General features: G+C 45.6%; 1 protein-coding gene across 2 annotated transcripts in view; it reads left to right on the top strand.

The window, feature by feature from the left end:
* The first annotated feature begins 247 nt into the window (after positions 1-247).
* Positions 248-13,960, top strand: part of TOMM40 (translocase of outer mitochondrial membrane 40) — a 32,994-nt gene continuing 19,281 nt past the window's right edge. The window contains exons 1-6 of one of the 2 annotated variants that reach the window (XM_088450907.1): positions 248-486; positions 4,645-4,848; positions 6,118-6,185; positions 7,594-7,686; positions 8,664-8,765; positions 9,412-9,517. In XM_088450907.1, coding sequence (XP_088307033.1) covers positions 4,650-4,848; positions 6,118-6,185; positions 7,594-7,686; positions 8,664-8,765; positions 9,412-9,517 — 568 coding nt within the window. In that variant the 5' untranslated portion in view covers positions 248-486; positions 4,645-4,649. Of the gene's footprint in view, positions 566-4,644; positions 4,849-6,117; positions 6,186-7,593; positions 7,687-8,663; positions 8,766-9,411; positions 9,518-13,960 lie in introns of both variants that reach the window. The other variant, XM_088450906.1, reaches the window with a different exon arrangement.

Raw genomic sequence — 13,960 nt, 5'->3', positions numbered from 1 at the left:
CTGGGACTTGTAGTGTCAGAGCAGCGCACCCACGTGCCTACTGCAATACATAATATCCATTGATGTACGGTCACGGGGCGGTGCCATATGCCATCACCATTCACCACACCTCGAGTAACGTCACGGTCGCCATGGCGATCGGCTCAAAAGATGGCGGTGGAGGCTGGGAAGCGCGTGGAACTGTGGGGCGGCTCACCTGACCTTGCCCCGCGACCTCAGCGCCGGCCCCGAACCAATAGCAGGACGCAACTGCCGGGCCAGTGACCAATCGGAGCGCGTCTAGAAACAAGCTAGGTTGCACCGTTGCGGGACGTTTGATTGACAGGAACAACGAGCCAATGAGAAGCCGGGCTGGAGAAAAGGCCTCTAATGTTCTTCTGGTGCCGACCGGGAAGAGGCGGGATTCCGGCTACTAGCGGGTTTGGTTGCACGTATCGTGTGAGTGTATGTGAAAAATCCCGGAGACCCCAGGAGAGAGGAGGCAAGGTGAGCCCGGGCACGGCGGAGGGGTACCTGGTGGGCACCTGACTGGGGGAGCCGGGTGAAGTGTGACGGATGGCCGCAGGTGTGTCTGGGGGGCTGGTGCACAGAGTATGAATGGGGCATGCTGGGGACATGCAGGTCATGGAGGAGACTGATATGGAAGATGGGAGGCTGCAGAGGAGGGGGCAGGGAGTAGGGAGTCATGGGGATGACTGGGGGTCGGTGATCAGAGGGAGGAGGTGGTGAGGTTGGGGCCCTACACTATCTCCATAAATCCACAAGATGCTCACACTGTGGCCATTGGCCAGAAATGTAATACACGGAGGCTGTGACTATAATACACCAGGGCCGGTATGTATGTACCTGTGTGCATTATATCTATGCAAGCTTTCAGTTCTGATGTTTCCATTAGTGTACAGTAAAGTATATCACACTTCCAATAGGAAATATAGATATGTGTGTATATACAGGTGTGTGTGTATGTATATGTGTGTGTATATATATATATATATATATATATATATATATATTGAATAATGGCACTCCACTATTACCTCTGTTCTCCTTCTGGGGCTTCCAGCATGAATGCTGTTATATGGCTCCCTATGACTATTAATGTTGTTTATCGCTTGTGGTAATGGGACCCTTTTCTGTACTATATCCTGCACTTCTAATAAGCCCCAACTTTGTTTTTATAGTATTTTTAAATGTGTATGTTTCTGTGAGCATAGTTTATGGTAGTTTCTATTTTTTGGGGGGGCTTTTACATGATCATCTTGACACTTGTTATACAGGTACATGAGAGAGATTGGCCAATTGTTTAAATAAAATATATATTGAACTTATAGAGCAGAATTCAATTGTTTACGTGGCCCGGATCTCCCGTCTAAAGTGACAGGAGACCGTGGGCCGCTATTCAATTGCTGCCGTTTTTCACGCTGATCGTGCCCAAAGTGGTCGTGTTTAGCTGCGTAAAGCAGCTTCCCCAAACCAAAGTGCTGGGCGCGACCGCGAAAAGTGATGTTTGGGCGCCCAAACAGGTCACTTTTCGCACATTTCAGCTGGCACCCCACTGGGGCTGCAAGGTGAAATGGAGCGCTGGCAGCTGATCGCGCCCGACAGGAGCAACAATTGAATAGCTCCGTCGGGCGCGAAGGGGGGTAGAAACAATTGAATTCCGCCCATATAATCTGTCTCTGGTGTTCATATAGCATTGAAATCCCATATAGAGGCCCATGCTTCTATTAAGTTTGTAATGTATCCAGTGACTTTATTAGTGGCACACAAATGGAATAAGTAAGCCTGGGTATAAGAGATACATACTGGAGATGTGTATAAAGGGCTCTTGCTGTCAGAATGTATACATATGATATCCTTGCTTCTGTGGCAGCAAGTGACCATTGAAGTGGTTGAGTAAAGCTGGGTATACACTGAGCCATGTGTACCCAGGGGTTATGTCAGGCTGACATTGGATCCTGGGTACACATCAGAAGGAGGTAATGAACGACATAACCTGCAGCAGGGCCGCTTGCAATATTATCCGGTTGGACGTGCAGCACGGCCGACGGGACAATGTTGCAAGCGGCCGCGGGAGTGTGAATATTTGCCGTACACACTGAACGATGCCTCCGATATGTCGTTCTGATTCGGCAGGAAATGACACATTGCGCCATCGTCTCAGTGTGTACCCATCTTAAGACTATTTGCCTATAATAGTTATAAACCTGTACATACTGAGATTAGGCAACTCCCCTGATTTTCTACTATAGTTTGCCCTTATCTTGACTTAAGGGCAAATACTCTTGGTATTTCCTAGAAGTAGAATATCCTGTCTTTGAAATGCGGATTTCCCAAAGGTCTGAGCTTAAATGCTATTATATTTGTCTATGTCGTTTGTGACCATACATTATACTAACTTTTTCCAGATTTAAGTATTTAGTACTTTCTACGTTTACTGCAATTTGTAGTCTAGATGTTATGGGGGAGATCCAATTAAGCATCAGGTTCCATCTGTGCACATTGCTGGTAATTACGGGAGATAAAACCTCCCTTGTTTTTCCTAGTACCTCTATACGTTATGACCAAAAGCAAGCGATGTTATCATACCCACATTATAGTAGTGTGCAGCTAATTAAATCTCCCCTTATGACACTTTTGCAGAACCATAGACAAAATCCTGCAAGCCGCAGACTAAATTGCAGTTGTGATGTTGGATCAAATTGTATTAAAAAGCTTTAACCGTTAAAAGTGTAGGTCAGATCTTGTTCTTTGTTCTCATTACAAGCTTGTTCATTAATGTCTCATTGCTTCCCTGCAGCGTAGTGTATTATTTGTTTAATGACTGTTGTTTCCATGAAACTACATGGTATTTTTTTATTTAAGGATCTATTTAATAATGAGAAATAAACTCTTTAGCACTCTCTAAAGGGGTTATATCCTCCTTTTGGTGATTCGTGATTTAAGATTTTATCACTAAAATAAATGTAAAGTCTACCAATGAAAACTCTTACTAAAGAACTTTTATTATGATTTTAAGGAAAGTATGCCTTGCTGCTGCTGTTCTCTTCATTCGTATTGCCTGGATTCAGTTGTCCTGTGGTTGGGATGAGTAACTGCACTGCAATGTGCCCCATGCTTTCTGCCCAAGAGCCCGAACACACTGGGCAATTTTTCTGAATGATAATGATATAGTTGAACGATCTATCCTTCAAATCGTCCAGTGTGTATGAGCTGAACGATGCGAGCTCCCACGGGTCGGTAACAATATCCCCAGTCGTCTGTACATGCAGCTCAATCTGGGGACATCGTTAATTGTGCCCCCCCCCCCCCCCCTGCCGTCATTCGTTGTTGCCGGCATCAGCAAGTGTGTTAGCACTTGCCGATGCTGGGACTGCCGCTGCTGATGTCGCTCACTGAAGACATCATCCAGTGTGTATGCGCCTTAACTGGTCATATCAAATCATGTTAGTATTTCCAAAATCACCAATCTATCCTTTGTTTACACACAAGGTTTAGCCAGGCTATGTTTTTGAAAATGAGTTTATTGGCAGAGGAGCACATTCTGTAAGGTTGTTTACATGTGGTAGCCCATCAATGCCAAGTCTTTTAGCTGATAATTTGTTTCTCTAAAAACATGAGAAACTATATAGTTAAAAGAAAAACCTGAACACAACTGCTTTAACAATCTAGTGGTTCCCATGCAGCATCTAATTAATGGCCCCCATACACTAGCGATGGATTGTCGTGGTGCTGTGATTCACAGATGCCGGGTCAGTGGAAATCCAACATGTTTGATTTCACTGATTTGCAGACCACGATCAAAATATGATCATGATTAGCAAATCTGTGAAATTTAACATGTACAATTTCACTGGTCCTCCAACGGATCTTGGAACATCGACGACACTTTTACTTGGTGATCGGGGCCATTTTGATCCGCCGCCGTCTACCTTCACATTGTTGTTGCTTCCAGGGTAGTGGGTATTAACTGGAAGGTCATGTAGTGGCTACCTTGTGTGTATCTATCTGACCGAATACATGCAGTAGTTATTACCTGTAGTCAAATCGCTAAAAGTTTCACCAATACCTAGGGGTATATTTACTAAAGTGTGACTTTTTAGAAGTGGAGATGTTGCCCATAGCAACCAATAAGATTCTATTTATCATTTATCTAGCACCTTCTAGAAGATAATTGCTAGAATGTGATTGGTTGCTATGGGCAACAACTGCATTTGTAAAAACCTGCACGTTAGTAAATATACCCCTTAGTGTCATTAGGGCCCTATATATGAGGACAATTCATATTTGCTAACCTTAAAAAGATGACTTCTAATCTAATGTGTGGTACTCTTGCTAAAGTCTAACCACATATCCACCTTTCAAATTGAATGTATCCTGAATGTTTTATCAGTAAAGGGTTCTATGAATCTGCAAGTTTTTTTTTCATTATTGTATGTGAATTTCATATTACTGAAATTAAACCATATGTTAGAAGTTAAGCATCACAGCAGAGAAAAAATAAATGCATACAATTTTATTATATAATTACTCTAAAAGAGATTATTAGCATTAGAAAGAATTGTTAATAGTAGATAAATGAGAGCTGGTGTCTGATTTACTTAATATTACATTTCAAATGTCTCATTTGATTGTTTTATATAGTAAAAATGGGGAACGTTTTTGCCGCTAGTTCTCCCGCGCCCCCTCTGGCAGGAACCCCTCCTGGGCCTGGATTAGTAACTGTCCCTCCCGGATTCACAATGCCCCCCGTGTCTGGCCTGGGTCCAGCTGCAGACAAGAAAGAACCTCAGAAAGAGGGGTTACCGAATCCCGGCACATTTGAGGAGTGTCACCGCAAATGTAAAGGTAATTGCCTTGCTCAGCCTGCAATGTCTGCCTGTTGTTCCCAGGGATTATGCCCCTCATTCAGAGGCGGTCGCAAGAAGCAATCGCTCTCTCTGAATGAGGGCAGCCGCTTCTTTTTTTTTTAGGTGCACATTCTGTAAGGATGTTTACATGTGGTAGCCCACAGCTTAGCGATCGACCAGGGTGATGGTCGCGATGGTCAAGACAATCGGGGCTTGCGACGAGACCCTAAGGTTGGGTCTCGGCAAGCGCAAGCCCCAGGGCGCCTCCTGTTCTGATCGAGCAGGAAGCTCCCCACTGACATCACTGCTGATGTCAGTGCGGCCGCCCGCAAAACGGCAGGCGTTCACTTGGGAACGCCTCCGTTTGTGTAGCCACCCCCCCCCCCCGCCCCGCCTACAAAACGGGCCGAGCTGTCGGTCAACATCGACAGCTGGCCCTTTTGTAGTGAGCTCCGGAGCGAGAGAGTTTCTCTCTCGCTCCAGGGCTCAGCGCTCGCGACCGGGTCTGAATGAGGTCCTATGTCTCTATCTATAGGTTCCATCTCTCCCAGTGATTGTCTCTGTATCATGGATACCTGGCCATGCTCTCGGGGCCTGATTCAGAGCCGCTCGTAAGCGGCCGCTCGTTCGCTCCGAGCGATGTTCGCACATCTGCGCATGCGTATGGGTTGTAATGCGCATGCGCCAACCAGTCAGTGCGGTTGGAAATAGTGTGCTCGCAAGATAGCGAATGCCTGCTAATATGAGTGATGTTTGTGGGTGGTAACAGGGGAAGGTGTTTGAAAACGGGGAGTGGAGATCCGAACGCAGGCGTGCCAAACGGTCAAAACGGGCGTTTTAAGGGTGTGCATAATTAACAAAGCAGCGTCATCGACCACGTCACTTGGTTGTCTTTTAGTCTGAACTGCTCGCATGATTGCGGTAGGAAAATGCTACCACAAGAATAGCGAGCAGTTCATACGGCGTTCGATGTACTCGATTAATCTAATAAATAGCGGAGATGACGTATGATGCGAGCAGCCAGGGGGCGTTTTTTCAAAATAGCGAGCGCGTGTTTCGTTCGCTCGTTCAGACATAGAGGCGTCAACAGACCGCAAAGAGCGAGCGCTTAATTTAAATATCCGGCCCCTTTTTCAGAACGACTGTCCGCAAATAGTGTCCGGCTCTGAATCAGGCCCTCTGTCCTTCCTGTCCCTTTGCTGGTTCTGTCTGATTTCCTTGGACTCCTGGATAATACAATAACAGCTTCATTCTTCACTTTTCACAGAATTATTTCCCATTCAGATGGAAGGAGTGAAACTGACTGTAAATAAGGGGCTGAGTAACTATTTCCAGGTAAGGATGATAATATGACTGACGGGTCACTAGTAAAGATGAAGACCAGCATTTGGTTTAGCTTCTCGTGACTGGCAGTCTGCAGCTTATTGTTTTGTGGGCTAATTCAAGCAATGCTGTTTTCTGTCTATAAAGTGCTGTCACTCATTTCTCTGCCTAAAGGTACTTGAATATTGCAGTGGGGTTTTCATTAGAGAATGCCACCACTCCCTCCCTCCGAAGCCCATCTCCCTCCCAGCTCACAGATTTCGGGAGCACTAATGTAGGATAGGGTCTGTAGGCTGCCTAGCTGCAATCAGAAGATCAGATTCTGTTATGGGCAGAAATGCAAAGAGAAAAACCTGGTGCCAACCAATAATGGGCACACTATGCCGGGCAAACGGTGAATACCATGAATAAAAAGTAAAAGTTATTGCTTAGTGTTTGTAATAACTTTAAAGAAATACTGCAGTCATGTCCACTTACATCACATGCCAATGAGCTGCTAGTTATCAAACTAACATAACAAATTTTCGGTATAGGACTAATGGCCCGTACACACTGGACGATCAGATATCGTCTGATTGTCCTGCAAGTGCTGGGTGTTCGATATCGAACATCCAGCAACATGCCATCTCGCGGCTCCCTATAGTAACCTGGTCGATATTGACCAGGTTGGCCAGCATGCACGGGCAATGGTCGATATCGACCATCCGTGCCCGCGCATCGACCATCATTTGGTCATATGCACCATAAGTTCTTTCCACAGAATTACTTGTATGGCACATTCATTATGTATGTTAGGCTTTTTCAAATGGGCTATTAACTTACTATATCTTTATCAAATAACTGCAGCTTTTTATATTAGTTGATGTATAGTCCAGCAGTTTGTAGCAGCAGGCTTTACTACAATAACTAAAATATCTTTCTAGCCCATGGCTTATATCCGTCCATAGCGACACTTCTTTAAGTGTAGACCTTTGTAATCGGGAGACCTTTTTGTGTTGGACTGTAGCAATGGGCGTACATGTTATATACAATGTTACAACATCAAAGTTAAACAGAATCCTAAAAAGCTAGGTACATACCATATGATGGTGCGATCCAGCCGTCGACGCAATGTAACAATACATTACGCACGCCGTACAAACACTGCAATATCCGGTATATGACGGCGCAGTGTGTCATTGCATGCTGCATGTAACCGCACCGCGCTGTTCATTGTATCGCTCCATCTGTGCAGAGCACTATAGGATGTGTATTATATGTAGTTCCAATACGCATCGGAATGATATATCATACGATACTTCGTATACTGTGTCCCCAGCATTAGAATGTCATTGATTTGGCACTAGGTGAGTGCTGTGGTTTGGATCATCATTGGCCTACCACTGTTGAACCTTTTTGTTTCCTAATTTTTGTGTCCTAGGTGAATCACACAGTCGCACTAAGTACTGTCGGCGACTCAAATTACCATTTTGGAGCCACCTACGTGGGAACAAAGCAGCTAAGCCCAACAGAGGTGAGATTTTATTATCATGACCCACCCTGTGACCTTAGAAGGGGTTATATTTTATATCCTATTAGAGGAATGTTCCAAACATATGAAAATGATGATCTTAGATATTTGAAGCAGTTTAAGGCATGCAAATTAACAAATGTCTCTCTGCAGCAGCTCTTGTGTATAATTGTGTGGTTGCTTTTTTTTTTCTGTTTGAAAAGTGTGTGATATATATGTACTGCTGCTTCTTAACTGGGACCAACTTGATTTAATACATTTGAAGTGTTCTGACAGTAAGGAAAATGAAACTGTTTGTGTTAGTGCGTCATTAAAATCTAATTTTGCATTTTGAAGAAATGTGCCATATGCCCGCCTATATTGTATTATTGTTCAACAAATGTTACATAAAGACGTAGGAGGAATCCAATGCTCAGATTCCCTGAGGTTTGTCAGCTTCTCTCTCCAGAGATAAAATGCACACAGTCTGTGTTGACTACTTGTCAGCATATATGATTGGATGGCCCCTGGGCTTGTCCAGTCAGCTGCTGCTGATTGCCAGTCAGTGTAGAGGACTGCGTACTTATGTTTTCATTATGAAGTTTTATAAGAAAAGATTGAAAGATTTATTTGTTATGTAAATGAGAAAATCTTAGTACCCCATGGAAATCCCCCTGATTGTTGATCATTATTGAGTATTTGAGGCTTTTGACCCTTGGGCATACATATTGTGCCTGTGCGTTCAGTATGTAGCATGATATAATGTTGCTAGTGTGAAGCTTCCTTGCTCGCACGTTGTCATTTTATAGTGGAAGGTCTCATTCATGGCTGTACATTTCAAGCTTTGTGATATTCAACAGGGACCTTGATCTTCATGGTTGCATGTTGGTGCAGGTAAGTCTGTCACGTGACTTATGTGTAGGCACCAGACTGTGGCTTAGTAGTTCTGTGGGATAGAAAGTCCCTGTTTGTTGTCATACACTTCCCCTGTGTTTTCCCAGGCATTCCCAGTTTTAGTAGGAGATGTGGATAACAACGGCAGCCTCAATGCACAGATAATCCATCAACTATCTAAACATATCAGAACAAAGATTGCTTTACAGGTAAGATATAGAAGTGTTACTTTTGTAACTGTATGCTCCTGTCCTGGCTCATTTAGCCAATGTTTTCTAATTTACCCTGTTGCCATCCCATGATAGTCTCTCTCCATCAGTGATCTCCTCTATCCTGATCCCTCTCCAAAGCACTCACAGACCCCTTCTGTCTTGTGTACTCACGAGACTGAAGATCCTTAACATTGTGACCGAGGACCCTGGTTAACACGGGAGATAATTATTTTATATGGAATTTATAAAGCGTCTGATTATCGGAGGTACCCATCCATAGTTACTGTACAGACAATCCCCCTGTGTACCAGCCCTCCTTTCCCCACCACAGATGTCAGGACAATAGGGCTTCATTGCCTTCTCCACCATTTGGAGCATACACTGTTGGCAGCTAAGTGACAATTGGTCATCCTTTCCTGGTATCTGGAGAAAGGGTGTTTTCCAACCACGGTACTCTTGTGGGAGGACAAGGGCATCTCCTTTAGAATATAATATGGAAACTTAAACGGTCCTTTATAATTGGTTTTACATAACATTCCATGTCTTGGCTGGAAGCGGCTAATAACCCCCATGTTAAAAGATACTACTTTGAACCCCAACCTCCTTCCATATACTTTCTATAACCTGCACTTTTGCTCCGCAGACTCAGCAGTCCAAGTTTGTGAACTGGCAGATGGATACAGAATACAGAGGAGACGATTTCACAGCCGCAGTCACCATGGGCAACCCAGACATATTGGTGGGATCCGGTGAGGACAATATAAACTTGATCTTTACACATTGTACGGTATGGTGACGAAAGCAAAGGAAGGAACGATACGTAAGCTGATTATACACACGGGCGCTCAGTTTACGGGTTTATCGTGCGTTTATGAAGCCCAATAAACAAACTTGCAGATAGTCATAAAATATAAGTACGTGGACCCATGCAGGCACATTGTCGCATGTACTTGCTCTCCGTCCTTTTCACTGTTGCCTACAGTATGGGAAGCATTAGCGGATAGTACAATAAGGCACCGTGGAAGCGCTGATTACATAGGGCCTGATTTGCACGAGACGCACGCAAGCGACTGTGCAATTCCATCCATCTAAAATTCAAATGCAGCAGGAGGTGTCTGTAGGAAACATGCACCTCCTTGCTGCATCTGCAGTCGCAGCCGGGAATAACCACCAGTAGCTGAAGCTTACCGCAGCCTGTCGGGGTCCTGGTAACTTGTGAGGCCAGGAAATCTGCATCCACCTGGGAAACGGGGACGACATGTCCCCATTTCTGGGAATGCTGCCCAGGAACCTCCCCTGTTTCGCTCTTCAAGTGATTGACATACTGCAGCTTGGGAGGGTCTGCGGGGCGAGATCGCAGGGCCCGTTCTGCACATGCGCAGACAACTCGCCATCGGAGATGTGCGCTAACCATCAAGTTAGCGTACATCTCTGAATCATGCTCATAGTACACTATGCTGCAGGTGAGCTTTAAGAGCACCATACTGTCTCTCTGTATGACCAAACCCTCATAGCCCTTTCTTTTTCAAGGTCCATAGGGATCCACAGGGATACCATGGGGATAATGTGGTTGGAGAGATTCAGGCATCAGACAATTAAAGCTTTCAGCTCCCAGGATGCCTCGGGTCCTCCTCCATATATACCCCCGCCCCTAGCCAAAGGGCTTTCAGTTGTTCGTTTTGTGCGGCAAGATTAAGACTCTCCTTTGTAACAGGGGACTGTTCTGGCAGTCCTAAGCTTTTATCTTATGTTTTATTTTTATTTCTATGTTTTTGGGTTGGCAGTACTAAGCGTCTGAATTAAGACGCATGTACTGCGACTCCATCTACCTCCGCCGGGCTGCAACATCAGTAACAGGGCTGGTGATTCCGGCGGGTCTTGGCTGAGCTTTTTAGCAGCGATGCTGGGAACCGGACTGCAACCGGACTCGCGGAGATGTCAGGTAAGGCGATTCCTCGCTTACAGGGAATCGCACGTGGCAGTCCTTGCTTCCGGAGACGCACAGGAAACCGCTTCAGTTAGGGCCCGGGAGCGTCCGCATCCTCACTAGACCGCCGAGGCCTTATAGTCTGACATTGGGCATCGGCAGTAGCTGCAAATCTGCTGCCATAAGGCCAGTGTACCCGGCTGGTTGATGCAGCTTAAGGGAGGTAGGCGCTCCCCCAGTTGATCCGACCCAGATACAAAGGGTTTTGCGCGTCTGGGTTGCTCCGCCTACCCTCCACAAGTATATGAGACGCTCACGGTCCACTATCAGTTCACTGCTGTAGCTGTTAGTCTCAGGAGGGTTTGGCTCAGTCTCCCTGTGTGTATATATAGCTCTTCCTTGGTTAAGATATATAGTGCTCTATGTCCTACCATTCCTGGTGTTTGTGTAGTTGATTTTAGAGTCGATTGCAATTATATTACATATGCATAGTATGTGACGGTTTGCTAGCTGCTGTATTGACACTTTTATTTCTGTCTGTCAATTGTAACTATCACTGTTTTTCTCTCCATCCCTTTGGGTGGAGGTTTTTCCTTGAGTACTTCACATTCATTAAGATTTTGTGAAGGCTGTCACATAACATTGCATCTATTGACTTTATTGCCTTTGTTTGTCCCCTCAGGCTGTAAAGGATGGTTTGTGTGTTGTCTGTTTATAAAAGGCCACCTCACCAAGTCCAGTTTACCTGTCCCTGAACAAGAGCCATCTTGGGTCTCCTCTTTGTCCCAGGTAATGAAGCAGTTTGTGGATCATATGGCTGCTCCCACACTGCCTCCTTGGATGGGGTGTCCACAGCATGCCATGTTTGCACCTCCTTTCCTGGAAGGATGTTTATGGCCATTCTAGTCAGAGTATGGCACCATCTAATGTTGAAAGCAAACAGGTAGTTACTAAGGCGCCTAAGCGCAAGTTATCTTTTTATCAGTCTGCTCAACATATGGATAAAGATGCGTTATCAGAGAAATCAGATGATGCGCAGGGTTCCTCTCCAGGGCCTAGCTCGGGGGAGGAGGACCATCCGTCCACAGTGGATGTTCCTTCTTTGGTGAGGGCGGTTAAATCAATCCTAGATATTCAGGATGGTTAACCGGCTCATAGTAAGAAGGCTCCAGTGTTTAATCACCACCGGAAGGTGGCCAAAACAGAGTTTCCTATAGCTGAACAACTCACAGCTTTTGGAAGAGGCATGGGGAGCTTATGTACCCAAACTTCGTATAGAAACTCTCCAGTCAATTATTTTGGCAATGGAGCCTGGGGATTATATGGTTTTCCTGGACATTCAGGATGCATATCTGCATGTTCCTATTATGCCATCCCACCAACAATTTTTACGGTTTGCTGTCCTTCAGCAACATTACCAATTTCAGGCAGTATCATGTGGCCTATCTACGCCCCCCCGGTTACATGCCAAAATAATGGCTGTTTTGACGGCCTATCTCAGGCGTCGGGGAGTCAGACTATTACCATATCTGGACGACATTCTGATATTGGAGCAGACGGCAGTTGTTTCACAAAACCATCTTGAACTGACCAGAGACTGCCCACAAAAGCACGGCTGGATCATCAATTGGAAGAAATCATCGCTTTCTCCAACACAGCAGATGGTACATCTGGCAGCTCTTCTGGATTCTCGGGCACAAAGGCTGTTTCAGCCAGAGAACAAGATTGCGGCCCTATCATTGTGAATATGCAAGCTGCTATACAAGCGAAGGGTATCAATTCTGTTAGCGATGCAGGTCCTGGGATCAATGGTATCCACCTTCGACATGGTGGGGTATGCTCAGTTCCATTTCAGGCCTCTGCAAAAATTTATTCTGTCCAGGTGGAAACTAACAGTGTCACCTGAAAGTCTCAGAGGTGGTGGCTGTAAAAGGATCATATGAACAGAGGGCGCCCATTCTGGATTCCAAATTGGGTGCTTCTCACCACAGACGCCAGTCTTTGCGGATGGGGGGCAGTGACAGGTCATCACACCTTTCAGGGAAGATGGACAAATCAAGAAAGTCATCTGCCCATAAACATCCTGGAACTGCGAGTAGTATACAAAGCACTTGTTAGGGCACAGGATCTGCTCCAGGGCAGGCCGGTCCAGATCCAGTCCGACAACGCGACTACAGTGGCCTACCTCAATCATCACGGAGGCACGAGAAGTTATGCAGCCATGAAAGAAGTGACAAAGATTCTGATTTGGGCAGAATGTCCTCTTCCTGCCATCTCTGCAATATTCATACCGGGAATACTCCATTGGGAAGCAGACTTCCTAAGTCGCCAAGATATACACACAGGAGAGTGGTCTCTCCATCCTGGAGTGTTTCAGCTCCTGGTAAACAAGTGGGTTCTGCCAGAAATAGACTTCGTGGCATCACGTCACAACCACAAGGTCCCCAGGTATGAGTCCAGGTCCAGAGACCCATCATCATCCTTTGTGGACGCACTGGCAGTAATATGGGACTTTAAGCTGGCGTATCTCTTTCCTCCGATTTCCCTCCTCCCAAGGGTTCTCAGGAAATTCAAGCAGGAAGGCAGAAAAGTAATACTGGTGGCTTTGGCTTGGCCCAGACGTCATTGGTTCACCGACATACAGAATCTCTCTATAGACGGTCCGTATCCTCTTCCATTATGGCAAGATCTGCTAACGCAGGGTCCCTGTCGGCATCCGGATTTATCTCTTCTGGCTTTTGATGGCGTGGCTCTTGAATCTTCCACCTTAAGATCAAAAGCTTTTTCTGGTTCTGTAATTCAGACGATTCTTGGGGCACGAAAGGCTGCCTCTGCCCGCATCTACTACAGGGTCTGGCATTCTTTTGATCAGTGGTGTTCCCATGAAAAGTATGATCCTAAGTGTGTGGAATATCCAGGGTACTGCCTTTTCTCCAGGTGAGTTTAGACCATTGGTCTCTGTCTGGCCACTTTGAAAGTGCAGGTTTCTGCACTGTCAGTCTGGTTCCAGAGGAAGATTGCCTCATTACCAGATATTAGAATTTTTTTTCATGGAGTTCAGCCTCCTTTTGTTCCACCGGTAGCACCGTGGGATTTGTCTATGGTTCTTAAGGGGCTAGAAGCTCCCCCATTTGAACCCCTGGACTCTGTAGACTTGAAATGGTTGACAGCAAAGACTTTTTTTTTTTCTCCTCGCTATCTCATCTGCACGCAGTGTCTCTGATTTGGCAGCGCTCTCAGGACACTTCCCATATTTGATTTTTCA

This window comes from Taudactylus pleione, unplaced genomic scaffold (genome assembly GCF_031769625.1).
Source record: "Taudactylus pleione unplaced genomic scaffold, aTauple2 ptg000535l, whole genome shotgun sequence".
In the NCBI taxonomy this organism is placed as follows: domain Eukaryota; kingdom Metazoa; phylum Chordata; class Amphibia; order Anura; family Myobatrachidae; genus Taudactylus; species Taudactylus pleione.
This window is presented reverse-complemented; position numbering and strand designations above follow the sequence as displayed.